This window comes from Thunnus maccoyii, chromosome 19 (assembly GCF_910596095.1).
Source record: "Thunnus maccoyii chromosome 19, fThuMac1.1, whole genome shotgun sequence".
In the NCBI taxonomy this organism is placed as follows: domain Eukaryota; kingdom Metazoa; phylum Chordata; class Actinopteri; order Scombriformes; family Scombridae; genus Thunnus; species Thunnus maccoyii.
The window spans coordinates 3,804,734-3,819,658 of NC_056551.1; the positions used below are offsets into that span (position 1 = coordinate 3,804,734).

Below are 14,925 nucleotides of genomic sequence, written 5' to 3' on the forward strand. Positions count from 1 at the left end.
TATTGTTTATTATTTTCAATTGCTCAAATAAGTTTGCAAAAAATATATTACAAATGTAGCTGCAGGGACAAAACAGACACAAGCAGAAAAAATAAAACAGATATTTGTTATTAAAAAAAAGATCAAATGTGAGTAAAAATGAGTGAGAATGGATGCAATCACAACAGCTTACATTATGTTTTAACATAAACATATTTCATTGGCCTGTGAAATGATTTATTGGTGTATTCCATTTTTTTTCTGTAATTTCACTCCATATGTAATTGTTTTCATTTCATAACTTTGTTGTCCCTGCTGTAGCCAAAAGAATATCAGCAAGTATTTATTGAGTGTCTACAATCTTCAGGGATCACTCTCAATATTGCAGTTTTGGGATTTATTTGCAAGGAAACCTATAAAACATTAAAACATAGTTAAACACCAAAAGAGCACAATATAGCCTACATAATTAGCATGTATGTAAAAGCTTCCTGTTGTTTCACAGTGAGTGTGTGGAATTCAATCTGAAAATTAGTTTTTAAGGGAACTAGGGACTATTTTCTGAATATGCTGATTTACCACTGACTTGTGATGCTCATTACATTTTCAACTGTCCATCTTTAAATTCCAGATGAGAAAAAAGCCCAAACTGTTACCATGTGTTAGCTGTTACATTCCATCTATGGTTGATTCATGTACTTGTAAAATATTATACAAGTCAACAAGTTTCGATCAAACTGCAGCAATTATTTACTAGTATTCACATCATGAGTCAGGCGGCTCACCTGCCGGAAGGAATGCAGCAGGTGAGGGTTAAATACCTGAGGAGGGCGGAGCTTCACTCCAGTCTGTCAGAAACTCCTCGACCTTTGAGACCTGCAGAGCGGGAGAGAAAGACATAAACCAGGTAAAATAGAGACCAGAATGGCCACAGATTTCACTCAGGACGCGGTGTTACATTTTCTCCAGAGCAGCGGAGGCTCGGTGAAGAACTCGGATCTGCTTCTGCACTTCAGGTACTTCCTCCGGGACCATGCGGACCGGAGCCGGAACCGTGATCTCTTCAAAAAGTTTGTCAACTCCGTGGCTACCGTCAAACAGGAGCAAGGCGTATCTTACGTCATTCTCAAGAAGAAATTCAAAGGACATGTACCCGGAGGAGGTGGAGTGGGTTCCTCCGGACCGCGACGGCTCCCCGCCGGGAGGAGCACCGAGTCCTCCCCAGAGAGCGGCTGCCCGAACAAGGCTGGGAGCAGAGAGCAGCCCCGGCTGAAACAACAGCTCAGGGAGGAGACAACACCCGCCCCGCTGGGAGACACCGCTAAGAAAACAATCCTACCTGCGGCTGGGATCATGCTCAACAACAACAACAATTTGGAAACAAATTTGAACCTGAAACAGCAGCAACAGGTGATCAGCACACCTAAGTCTGCTAGACCAGCAGCTGCTCAGGTGGTGAGTCACTCTCAGATCCCAGAGAAGACAGAGACAAAGACCCCCAGTCTGCCAGAACCTCCAACCCGGGACCAGCGCCCTAAGGCGGGACAGAACAGGGTGGGGTTTGCCCTGCCTCCTGGGATCACACCTGCAGTCAGACATCATGGAGCAACCAGCAAGCAGGTCCCAGTCCCAGAGACCCCCAGAGGAAGGGAGGCCATTCAACAGCCTGAGGGAGGTCTTCATCAGGACCCTGCTCTTCATCATATCAGTCTTCAGTCTCAGGTCACCCCACGCCGCGCCAGATGCAGGAAGAGCTACAAAAGTGCAGTCTCTCATGATGAATATGAGGAGGAAGAGGAGGAGGTCCCAATGAGGCGGGGCTCAGCAGGAGCATTGTGGCCCCTGAGCACTCCACTTGGGCACTCAGAGAGGGTCCTCTCTGCCTCCTCACCATGCATCATAGACCCGCCTGCGCCTCCCTCCGTTGTCTCCTCCTCCTCTTCATCAGAAAGGAAACCCCCGAAAATTTACATCCAGGATGTGGAAGGGGAAACGTTGCCCCCTCGTGGCCCAGGGTGGAGCTTAGAGTCAGGGGCGGAGCTAAGAGGACAGTGTGCAGGGCCAGGGCGGGAACCTGCGTCTGTCCCGGGTGACACAATGTCCACCCGATGCAGCCTGCCTTTAGAGGCAGAGCGCCACATGCCGTCTCTAGACCAAGCTGAGGAGGTGGCGCTGCACGGCAGTATGCGCCCGGATCACCGATACACGCAGCCTGCAGGTGTGCAGCTGGAGGCCAGGCAGGGATTGAGTCAAAGTCAAACAGGTCGCCTGTCATCTAGTCAGGGCAGCATCTTGTCCCCCCCATCTGACGCCAGCTTCAGCAGTGACTGGCAGTCCTCTGACTCCCCCAGAGGTTCAGAGTGGAACAGCAGCTACGAGGATCTGCAGGCCAGAGCAGGTACAGCAGCAATTTGTAAGATAAGATTAAAGGATAAGTCTGGTGATCAAGTCTGTTTTTTTCTTACTGTCAACAAATCTCATGAAAAGACCAAAACGAATTGATTGAATTACCAACAAATATTGTCAGTGAATCCAAAGCCTGATATCGTCTTTCTCTGTGCCATAGAGCTCGCTTGTTGTCGAACAACAATTAATAACACCTCAATGAGTCACACTGTTGCACTGGGTGACATGCTCCTTCATTACCATGGACACAAACACTGTAGTTTATGACTCAATCCCACACACACCGTCCTGCTGCCAGAAATACTCACTATAGCACAAAACGTGTATTAATCCGCAGCTAAAAGTAGTCCCCGATAAATGTGCTATTTCCTTGCAGACGCACAATAATGTCAAAACAAAATTTTGATTTAAATCAGGAACCGCCTGATCAAAGAATAAGTGAATGAGATTATGAATCTGACCAGACATTCAGTGTCAACCTTTCTTGACAAATTGCTACAAGGTATTGAGTATCTGCATGAGCCCTCCCCTCACCTGTCAATCAAACACTGTGGACGGGGCAAGGACATCTACTGCGTCTAATTTGCATTTTGTGGCAAATCACTGTTGTTGTCGTTGTAGAGAGCGGAAAACAGACATTATGAGAAATTAAATAAAATGTAAATTGTGTTTTTAACTCTGCCGTGTCAACAGGTGAGACTGTGGGCGTGCCTAAAATCCAGGAAGTACTCCAGCGAGCCCAAGCACCTAAACCTGAGTCTGTGATGCATCGTGCTGATAGTAAAACCACAACACCATGGCATCCCTCTACAGGCCATCTTCATAATGACCAGAAGCCTACAGTCTGTGTGTCGCCATTGCGTCATTCCACCGACAATCTCCATGACAACCAGCAGTCTACACCCTACGGACTGCCATGGGACGGCTCCACAGGTTAGTGCTAAAGTTTCTGTCGACCAAGAGTTCAACCAAGAACATTGACAATCTTTCTTTATGCTGAGGCGGCTGTACACCATAAAAGTTGTCTGAAAGTGTCCGACGTTTACTCCACCCCACAGGTGATCTCCACCACGACGCCGAGGGAGCAGAGTCAAGCGAGGGCTCTACCTGTTCCCCGCCAGTGCGACTGCGCCCGGCGGTAGCCAAGCGGCTCAGTAGCAAGCTGAGGAGCCGGATGTGTCGCAGCCTGGGCGCCAACCTCGACCACCTGCTCGAGGAGGAGGAGAGGAGAGGAGGAGGAAGAGGAGGAAGTGAAGCAGCTCGGCTGAACCGTCTCCACCTGATCTCGTCCTCACTCAGCCTTCATTGCAACCTGTCGTCCTCCTCGCTGTCGTCCTGTTCCACTCCGCCTCGCTGCCACAGCCTTGCCGACCTGGTCGAGGATGGGGAGAGGAAGGGAGGGAGGAGGAGCCTCCCAGCCGGCACCTCCTCCACCGGTGCTCCACATGTTAGGCAGGTGAGACTTACAGACTGCACAGTTTGTTTCTTTTTAAATGTCTCATTCAAACCTACTGTACACTCTCTAATGTAATTTGGCTGATAAACTAACACTTTCCACTCGGAAATGATTTATGTTTCTTACCCTTTTGTGTCTGTATCACTACATCGGGCATTTGAATTATAGTGTATTCAGTGAGCCCTCGTGTCCTGTATGGAAGCATTGTTATGTTATTCATAGTTTTTTTTTAATTTTCTGAAACAAAATAATTTGCTGTTTTGTTGGTGAGTCAGAAACATGAACTCTTATTTTAAAGCATACAATACAATATGATACAATAACACTTAATTGATTCCCAGGAGAGAATTTAAATTAAATTATGTTTGTTCCTGTCGTCAGTCGCTGGTTCCTCTGGAGCCCAAGGAGCACGTCTGGCTGGTGAAGGGGGCAGAAGGCGTTTGGCCCGACATCTACTCCCTGTTCAGAGAGGACTCATCCCTGCTCAACAGAAGAGATTTCATCTCTGGATTTACTGTGCTGCACTGGATTGCCAAACATGGTGACCACAGAGTCCTCAATACCTTATGGTATGTAGCTAGCAGTTAGATTCTTCAGCTTTACAATCTGTAAAACAGGAAGGTCTGGTCTACAGAGCATTCTGGTTTCACATCATAAAAACATAGTTTGAATAGTAGAGTTTTGTGGGCCTGTAGTGATATCTGAACTGCTTACGTGTATCATCAATATGTCTGGAGGTTTCTGATGTCCAGAGTGAAATATGCTGTATATCACTGTTAGTCAGATTTTCATGAAATATGCTGTGTATATTTATGGTCCCTGTAGCATGATCTTCAGTGGCTTTTCTAACCAACTGACATTTTCTCTAGTGCAGCTGTCAGGCCAAAATGTCCTCATGTGCTGAAAAAATATCAAAATCAAACAGGCAGATTGTGATGAAATTTTCTGATCACATTCCTGCTCCCCAAACTACCCTTTGGATTTTAATGCTACCCTCAGGGTAGACTTAACATTTTCAGTGGAGCAAAGGCACATCTGTGCAACTTGAAAATATTTAAACTAAAGCGAAAAACTGCACTTCAGTGGGGGCTTTATGTATCTACTTCATAAACGTAAAGATGATGAGATGAAAAAGGAGAGAGACTGAGGGACATGACAGAAAGAACTGGTGTTCCACACCTGGAGCTCCTGGTGTGTTCAGTCAGAGGCTGAGCTGAGCACAAACACACCATCACACACAGTTGGTGTATATTTTACTAGCTACAGCTAACATCTGAATAGTCAGTACATTGCCCCAGTGGTCAATTCAGTGACAAGGAGAAATTGCTTTGGTTTCTGTCTGAACACACCTCAAGAATAGCTAAAATCATCAGTATGTTGTTTGTTCCGTCCACTTTTGAATTGTAAATCCAAAGAGTTTATCCTCAGTATGATGGCCTGTCAGGCTAAGCTCTACATTGTCAGACTTTCAACAGTCTAACATTGAAGACCCACCAGAAGTGAACTAATCATGCAACACCACCTCAACCACATCTCACTCTATGCTGGGGGCGTGTCAACACTTGTAAGCTAGTGAGTAGCTTGCTTGTAGGCGAACATTGTATAAATAGGCAACTTACTGTGTTCTCCAAACTAACATTGTGTCAAGCCCCACTTTTTTTGGTTTTAATCTTAAAGGAATAGTGTGACTTTTTCCAAAATAAACGTATTCACTTTCTGGCGAAAAGTTACATGAGAAGATCGATACCACCATAGCTGTTACAGCCAACTGCTTGTTAGCTTAGCTTAGCATAAAGACTGGAAACAGGGGGGAAACAGCAAGACTGGCTCTTCCCATAAATAACAAAATCAGCCCACCAGCACCTCTAAGCTCACTGATTAGCAGGTTATATCTTGTTTGTTTAATCTGTACAAAAACCAAAGTGCAAAAACAATTCACCATTTTATTGGGGGTTATGTACCAGACTGTTTCTTGGCTGGGAGCCTAGCAACTGCTGTGGGACATGTAGAAATGTTGACCTACAAGTGGTGCTAGAGGTCAAGTCGCTCAATTTGTCCTCTGGGGACCACGAATGTGAGATATTTCACTCGGGGCCAAAGAGTTGGTCCAACATGCTAACATGATTAAAAAACAACTGCCACCACTTTAACTTACTTTAGATCACTTGCACTTAATTGTTTTCTCATTTTCATTGCTAAATAATTTCATTGTGTGGAAAACTGACCTGAAGGAATTTCTAGAGTTTCAAAATGCAATTTTTACTAAATAGCATTGTGTAACTAATTTATTTCTAAGGATATCAGATGTATTTATGTCATAAGATACTTTATGCAACCAGGCACTCATTTGCTTTTGTTGGTTTTGGTTTCAGGTATGGAGTTCAAAAGGCCGGTTTGACCTTCGACATAAATGCCAGGTCATCAGGTGGCTACACACCTCTCCACATCGCTGCTATCCACGGCAACAAGAACATCATGCGGTTGCTGGTTAAAAAGTTCAGTGCTGACGTGAAGCTGAGGGACACAGCGGGAAAAAGGCCGTGGCAGTACCTGAGCCGCACTGCACCGCCGGACATCTTCCAGCTGCTGGGGGCGCCAGCGCGGGCCAGTCTAGGAGAGGGGGCAGGAGCTGGGAACAGTAGCTTGGAACAGCAGCAGCATCGCCGTCGTCGGCGCCACCACCTCTCCTCTGCTTCCTCAGGAGAGAGGCCACTGACCATTGCAGGCTTGACAAAGGTCAAAAGATCTTCGTCATTTGCTGCGTTCCTCAAACACAAAACGCTGCGTCATCTTCATGGACATCAGTCTGACTCCTCTGTTTAAAAAATCTCAACTGACGGACAACATTACTGTGGTTTCTGTAGAGTTCTGCAACCTGATTGGACCAGCTAGTCAACTGAACAGCTGTTAGCCATCCAGCAGGTTTCACAAACATAAAAGAGGTTTGAAACTTGAATTGGGTCAAACCACAGCACGACCATGATCAAAAAGTGGCCAATAATCTGCCTCTCGTGTTCCACTGTCAGATACTCTTCACAGATGGATTCCTGACAGTGACTGTCTTATGCCAAAGTCGTTAATGGCATGTCGCTGCTGTACTACAGATACCACGTCTCACTGGCTTTAAAAACAAGACTAAGAATCTACAGGTGGTCAAAACACACCAAATAAAATGCAGTGTAACAGTTGTAGTTTTGTGATTAAAACTTTGATACATTCCAACATGCTAATCAGCAAGGGCTAATATTCAGCTACAGCTAGTCCCACTAGTTTAGCTATGCATTAGCATATTGTCTACCTAAAAGGAGTCTCCCATAAGGGCCCAGTCAGACCAGCAATTATACCTGCAAAAATGAATTCATTTCTGTGGAATCACTGCAATTCCATTGAAATTATTGCAGATACGAGTCAATCTGCATGACTTGTTCCCTATCATTAAAACTTGGGGAATCTGGATACAAATTAGTGGTTAGCGTTAAAACGTCCAAGCTTGCTAGCATGTCACCAGTTAGTTCGGCAGCTACAGTAGCTCATAGCTAGCCCCCAGGGTAGCCGGCTATGTCACCAAGCTACCAGCACCACGTTTTTTAAATTTTGCTTTGCCACTTTCAGTTTGAATGCTACCAGTCTCAAACGGGACCTGCTAGCAAGGAATAGTTGACTGTTTAACTCACCAAACACCCAGGATTACATTTCAGGAGTTACAGTCATCAGTTTAAAAAGAACATGTTTCTGAAAGTTGATGTTGCCTTTTTGACAGTAGTTATATACACTCTCTTTCTTGGTACTTTCTCATTTATGGATAAATGTTCTTCAAACTGTCCAAAGCCACTCAAACTGTGTGTGTGGTTTCTCTGACTTAATATTTAAAAAGGTATTCATCCTTTTCAGCCAAAAACCTTGAGCGCAGTCCAAATAACTGCGGGGAGCATTAGTTTCTGCGACTGAGAAAAGATTTCATCACAAAGTCTGCTGGATCTGAGACATGTGATGGCTTAAAGCGAGAGGTGAATTGCAAGCACTTGGCAGAGCGGAACGGTTTTCAAACTGATTGTCTGATGTCATTGTTACATAAAAAAACAGAAACAGGGGGAAGTTTACGAGCCCTGGGGACACGTGAGCTCCAGTTTCAGTCTGAAGCTGTGATTCACTCACAGGAGATACAATTAGAGTTCAAGCACAGTCAGCGACAGAGACGATACCACAGCGTCACTCACATCTGATCTCTGTTCATTTACTTTACATTCCATCACTTTTTAGACTGATTTCCTTTCTTCCATTTCTATGAAAATCAACTTGTAAACAATCTAAACCTGGGTAGGTAGTGGACAAAATAACATGAACACCTGGGCAGTAGTTTTTGTAAAATTTTCAGTTTTTGTTATTGGCACAGAGTCAAAGGTGTTTTTCAGTTGGTGAGGTGATTTAAAGGATATTTCTGGTTTATTACAACGTGGGTCATGTTTTCCGAGTTTTGTCAATCATTTCTATCAGTAAAAATGTTGCATTTACCAGCTGATATCTGGGAACACGGTGATCTCGCCAAAAAGAAATCTGACAGGTCAAGAAACATGATCAGACATGTTAGCAACAATGTAAACAGGTTAGCCAAACATATTTAAAGGTGAATCGGGGAATAGTCATCCTAGCTGCTTGTTGTAAACACCCATGACAGATTAAAGAACGACTTCCTTCTACAACTTTGATTTATTGTACTTTCCATAGTTGTGCGACAGTTTTCCTGTGTTCTCCAATGGTATTTACTGATATTTCAGGTGCTTTCACATTCAGTGAAAGCACCTACTTTCAGGTGCTTTCACTGAATGTGAAAGCACCTGAAAGTACCTCCAAATTAAGTGTTTTAGGTAATCTGGATAAACTGTTGGGTGAAACTGTGTTGTCACCATGTTCACAATGTTATTGTTACTGATAGGACTGATGAACAAAACTAAGAAAATGAGATCTGAGTGTGTGATGGTGTTGTATTCAGTTGCACTTTTTTGTCAGGTGTTTGTGTACTACGTTCAAGTGCTCTGGTGATGATTTAACAGATTTGCTTTTTAATTCGATTTTTCAACATAGCTTATTGATGCAACGCTTGCTGCAAATTCTCAGATCCTATAACCTCTCACTAACACTTGAACACATTACATGACTATAACATAACTCTCACAAAAACCAGACCGGACAGGATGTTGACTGTGGTGGGTTATCTGTTGGAGATCAGTCTAAAAACTGATGGAGAATGTGGAAAATGATCAGCAGGGATGAGGAAGGATTCACAATTAACGGGGTAAAATGTATAAAAACACAAGTATTGTCCTTTAATATTCATTACCAGGATAAATCTGGTCTGTTTTAAATTGTAAATTATTCTAGTAAGTTGACTGTATTTTGTTTTTCTATATAGTATTTTTGACACCACTGGACAAAGTTTATTCACTGAATATTAAATATGTTTCACAGCTGGAGGTGTTGGCTTTTTATCAAAGCTGTGTTCAGGTTTCATAGATGTGAATTTTTATTAATTTATTAAAAGTCTGACACAGTAATCTCTCTAATTTGGTCACTTGGTAACAGTATGTTGGGTGAAGGTGGTATCTACTGTCTGTTCAGTGGGTAATATACTAAGTATATGGACAGTAAACTTATATTATCATCAGATGATCCTGTATTATCACATAAACTGCGGAGGGGAGAGTTTTGCAGAGGGGCTCTGTGACAAAATCTATTTCTAAGACCTTAATCTTTTTATTCATTATGTTGAGCTCACATCATGCATATTCGTAACTGCTGTAGGACTGTATAGGAGTACTGGTTGTTTTCTGGGTAATAATAAACCTCCATGTATTACTGTAATAGTCTGTGTTACTGCGAAGATGTCCAAACACATATGAACACCACCTCACTGTGTTGTTGATCTCCCTTCTAAATCTTAACGGTGGTTTAGAAACTGGTAACAACATGTTGAATCTGTCAGGGGAAACACTGGAGGAGCTGGAGGACGTGTTTGCTCATGACTCTGCATGTGTGTGTTTGTGCTCGTGTACTTTTGTCTTTGTACAGACTAGTTTTAGACTTTAGAATGACGACATTTTTGTAGGGTGGTGACATATTGTCTGGTCCTCACTTCAAGGGGCAGTTGAGGGTGAAGGTTAGTATTAGGTTTAGGTTAAGTTTAGGAGCTAGGGAAAGGATTATGTTAGTGAGGTTTCTCACAAATGTCAAAGTGCACATTGAGTTCAAGTGTGTGTGTGTGTGTGTGTGTGTGTGTGTGTGTAGAGTTTTTGTTTGAACAAGCTTGGCAGATCTGGTGTGTACATTCTGAACCAGCCGGTTAGACCTGTAGTGTATAAGAGTTACATAATACTGTAGAGTTTTTCATATCACATAATAAGATTGGCATGAATGCTGATGTTACAACATTCCAACAGCAAAATTACTGCTATGTTGTTTTTAAGAAAACAAAATAAACAAAACAAAAACAAAATAAAATACAGAATCATAATACAACCAATATCTCATACAGTAATATTAGTAGACTACAACAAAGAAGGGAGACCCACAGAAACATTTACAAAAATGAACTGAGATTTCTTAAAGTTCTAATGATAAATGCAAACAGTGTTGAGGTCAATATCAGTAGTGTATGAAAGTGTGAGTGTAGTGGCTGACGTCAATGTGAAACAAAACCAAAAGGATGGTACAAAATATGCACTGCTTCATGTGTAATGCAGAGATCTGCACACTGGCATTTAGGCAGACAGGCTTAAAATGCTTCCAGGAAAACTGGCCAGGTGTTCCAGGTACACTGATGGTACCTTAGCTCCACGTCAAGGACCTGCAAAACACACACATCCTCAATAATCAGATCCTGGAAGCTGGTTTATGAGGAAAGAGAGAGAACAAGGAAGACAGGAACATGACAGAGGGTAAGTAAATATACAAAGGAGGCATTCCTGGTAGAGAGCCGGAGACAAGTAAAGTGTCACCACCACATGATCTCGCTGCTTGATGTGTCAAATGTCTCGGCTGTAGGACTGGAGCAACAGAGCCCAGCACATCAGCCTCTGTTAAGAACACTGCAGAGAACTAAGGAAGGTTTACCAGTTGTGGTCTGTAAAAGCCACCACAGCCTCACATTCAAGCTAGTGTTTGCTTTTCAACAGAATAATAGCTCAGCTGATATCTGACTTATCAACACCCAAATTGTCAGACTGAAACAACACAGTACCTGCACTCATAACTTGCATCACTTGCATTACGCATGTACGCAGTATATAACACTCTCAAAGCTTTTTGGCACTATGGAGACCATAAATGCATTTGTCTTCAGCCTTCAACAGGTCTATGATGGCCGCAACAACTGTAGGAAAAGTCTATCCTTCATGCACCAGATAAACTCTGCCTTGCCCAACCTAATGACTCATGTGAATAATATAAATGTCTATAAAATTTGGGGCTAATCCTTCCAGAAGATGTTAAGATTTTTAACTGAACAGGCGAAAACTTTGACCTGCTGATGGTGCTAGATGAAAAATTCACAGAAGTCAGCAGGATTTAGGACATCAAATATTCAGTGTGGATCAAAGTGGTTGATCAACACTGCCATCCATAAAGCCACATCATAAGCATGGCCAAAAAAACCCTAATATGACACTTTTACATGTAGCAGTCACCCTTTTGTGGAACTTGCTATCATTTCCCTGTCTCCCTGTTCCGAATTCGGACAGTTGCATGTCTGGGTTGATTGGACGGTTATGCAGATCACCTGTGTGCAGAGTGTGGGGACTGGCTCCCAGGTGGTGATTTAGAGCAGCTGGGTGCATTCCCCTCTCGGCCAATCGGGTGTGACAACACCCTTTTTCTGGGGTTTAAGAGAGGAGAGAAACTGCACACCGTGGTCACTCTGTTCTTTCCTCCACTGGTTGCAGACTTCATTTGAAAAGATTGTCAGACAGAAACTCTGGCCTGTTCAGGCCCTTTTGTGTCCTCTTTCTGGTCTTTTTCTTTCTGATGTGAGGGTACCTTTTGAGGGAGTACCATAACATAAACCAAGTGTCCTGCATTGGTTTCCTAGTGCCCATCGTACAAGAAGTTGTGCTTGCCCCACGATAGCCTAAATACCCGCAGGCTTTAATTTTTATACACATTAAAGAGGCATTTGTTTATCCTTATCAAAGAGGCATTTTTTCGTTAGTATTATTGAAGAGGCATTATTTCATTATAATTATTGAAGAGGCATTATTTCATTAAGGGGATGTTTCACATTGTGCGACACCTTGTGAGGTTTCTCCAAGTGAATATTATTTGTTTTTTTTTATTTCTTTATGTGACTGGGAGCTGGTTTTCCGACTTCTTACAGAACATCTATGTTCAAGGGGAATCAGTACCGCCACATACATACCTGGGGTCTCTTAAAACCATATAAACTGTCCAGAGAAAAACAATGACAAGCCTTTTTCACAGCAGACATTTAAACTTGTCATAGTATGAAAAGCACAGGTATTACTAGTAACATTAACAATGTCTCTGTTCTATTCAAGTGTCCCAGTAAGCCATGACAGTGATCCAACATGAACAATACAAGGACCCTGAAACTTAAGCAGCTAAATGGAATTCAGCCATTATTCATTTTATTATTTACACCTGAGCTTTTCCTGCTGTCAAATGTCAAAATTTGTTCAGTGAAACAGTCTTATTGCCAATGAAGAAAATTCTTATCTTAATTAATCAAAATGGACTAGACAGGGTGTAATGTGGTCCCTGGTCTCTTAAGAATAATACACTGTGCCCTGCACCAGAGTAATCCTCACTGACTGCATGCTTTGACAGTAACTTTACAGTCAGTGTACACATAAGAAATGATCAAAATGATGAAAATGGGTAAAACCTTTAACAGTTTATGCCTTCTACAGGGGGACACTTCTGCTGTTTATCTGTATGTATTTAACACTCTGAAACCTTCAGTGATCAGTGATCACTGATGTTTCTTCTGTGTTGTATTGTGAGTGAGCTACAAGGAGCCCTGATGTGTTTGTCTGCCATCAAGCTGAACAGATTGCTTGATCTGAAAGCCACCAGTATCTAACACCACCAGCAAAAATGTTTCTCAGACACAGAAAAGCTCCAGTCACAATATATAGGCAAGTGTAATAATATACTATTTAGTCAGTCAGGTTGATGGCAAACCATACTCCACAACTGATCATTCTGTTGACAAGAAATCTGCATGAGTTTTAGCCATAGTAGCAGCATGACTCTGTCTGTCCACCGCTTTGGTCCAGACTGAAATATCTCAACAACTAGCCAACTAGATGGATTGCCATGGAATTTGGTGCATATTCATGTTGTCCAGAGGTTTAATTCTTATAATTTTATTGGTCCCTTGACTTTTCCTCTAGCACCACCAACAGGTCAAAGCTTTCACTTATTCTTTGAATCATCTCAGCACCTACGAGATAGATTGGTAGAGAGGAAGGTAATAAAAAAGTAACTTTGCATTACCTCACAATACCTTTTTTAAGTTGCCTAGCAACAGGTTTTGCATTTCCCCCTAAAGGCCATCTCACCTCTGGATAAACCTCGCAATAAAACTCACACCAAATAAAAGGAAACCACTGCTATATGAAAAATATAGCACACAGGACACAGAACACTACATTGTGTTCACATGTCAGCACTGACATTGATCCATAAACATTAAAGCGGCTTTCATTGGCAGAGACATGTACACGCACACACACACACATACACTAGTCCTCTCCAAAATCACAAAGCTTTGATAAAAGTTGAATTTCGCTGAATTTTTTTCACCTTCCCCCACAATTTCCCATAAAACACAGCTGTTAACATGATGAAGACAGAGTGTAACAGCTTGATGAGTCTTAGCAATTATGTTCACGTCACTGAATGTTGAATCAGCACTGATGTTCTGGTTGTTGTCCACAGCTGCTGTATGCACGATTCTTTCCTTTGAGTTGAATAAATATATGCAGCATCACACAGCAGCAGAAACAATATGTGCACAGCAGTGGTAACTTCATTATTTAATCATTAATTATCCCGACACAGTGACAGGATCACTCAGTGTTTCTACATTTGCATATATTTATTTTTTTCAGCTCCACCCCAAGTGTGTGGTTCTAAAGCAGAACTGGTCAGTAGAGCAAAGATCTTAATTCACTGCACTTACAGGATGTGAATATGAATGAGTAGCTGTACTTGAATAGCTGTATATAATAATTACTATACTTTAAATAAATATCCAAGTATTTCCAACCGAGTGGAAATAATGTCTGTAGTGTGAGCAAGTAAAGGTCATAGTCAAGGTCCAGAGCTGCAACTAACCGTCATTACCATTGTCAATTAAACTACTATTTTTTCCCTTTGATTCATTGTTTAGTCTATGAAATGTCAAAAAATAAAAAAAACTGCTCATCACAAATTCTTAGAGCTTCAGGTTTTTTCCGAGGGAAAATCCCAAAAGTTTTCAGTTTACATATATAACAAAGAAAAGCAGCAAATTCACACATTTGAGAAGCTAGTTTGGCATTTTGCTTGGAAAATGACTACAATTATTAATCAATTATCATATTTTTCTGTTGATCGACTAATTGTTTGATTGTTTTAACTAATATAATCAGGCATTTTAATCTTAATTATAAACGGGCAACTGCTCACTTTAAATAAATGAAAAATATATCATGTAGCCAAATATTGAGTCTACACATCAGTGGACGTCATGGTGATGAGGAGGCGTGTTGAGCTGCCTCGATAAAAGCAGAGAACACAAGTCTAGTTACATTTTGCACCTGAGCTGCTGACAGGAGCTGAACTCTTACTTGTGAAACAGAGTGTTGAAAACACAAAACAAGCTGTTGAACTGTGGAAGTCTTGAACTGAGTAAGCAGCTGTTGAAGATCCTGCCAGTGTGTCTTTCACAGAGTCAGACAGACACTCTTGATGTCTGGAAAAAAAGAAAATATTTGTCTGGACATGAAAAAAGAAGAGAAGAGGCAAGAAGATGCAGTATTATTACTAGTAATCTACCCAGAGTATCTAAAATTGGCTCCACATTGATG

At 42.1% G+C, this 14,925-nt stretch overlaps 1 protein-coding gene and 1 long non-coding RNA gene across 3 annotated transcripts; one reads left to right on the forward strand and one right to left on the reverse strand.

Moving 5' to 3' along the window:
- Positions 1-72: 72 nt before the first annotated feature.
- On the reverse strand, positions 73-1,219 carry LOC121886259. Of its 2 annotated transcripts, none has more exons than XR_006092702.1 (3): positions 1,133-1,219; positions 801-855; positions 73-392 (listed from the first exon to the last, which is right to left on the reverse strand). It is a non-coding gene; the product is annotated as an uncharacterized LOC121886259 (long non-coding RNA). The 2 variants fall into 2 exon arrangements; XR_006092703.1 differs by lacking the exon at positions 1,133-1,219 and adding an exon at positions 938-1,029.
- Positions 820-9,312, forward strand: LOC121886258 (ankyrin repeat domain-containing protein SOWAHA-like). The gene is made up of 5 exons (XM_042396237.1): positions 820-2,377; positions 3,079-3,318; positions 3,444-3,841; positions 4,223-4,410; positions 6,214-9,312. Exons 1-5 carry the CDS (start codon positions 904-906, stop codon positions 6,662-6,664), a joined length of 2,751 nt encoding a protein of 916 aa, XP_042252171.1. The 5' UTR covers positions 820-903; the 3' UTR covers positions 6,665-9,312.
- The last annotated feature ends 5,613 nt before the right edge of the window (positions 9,313-14,925 follow it).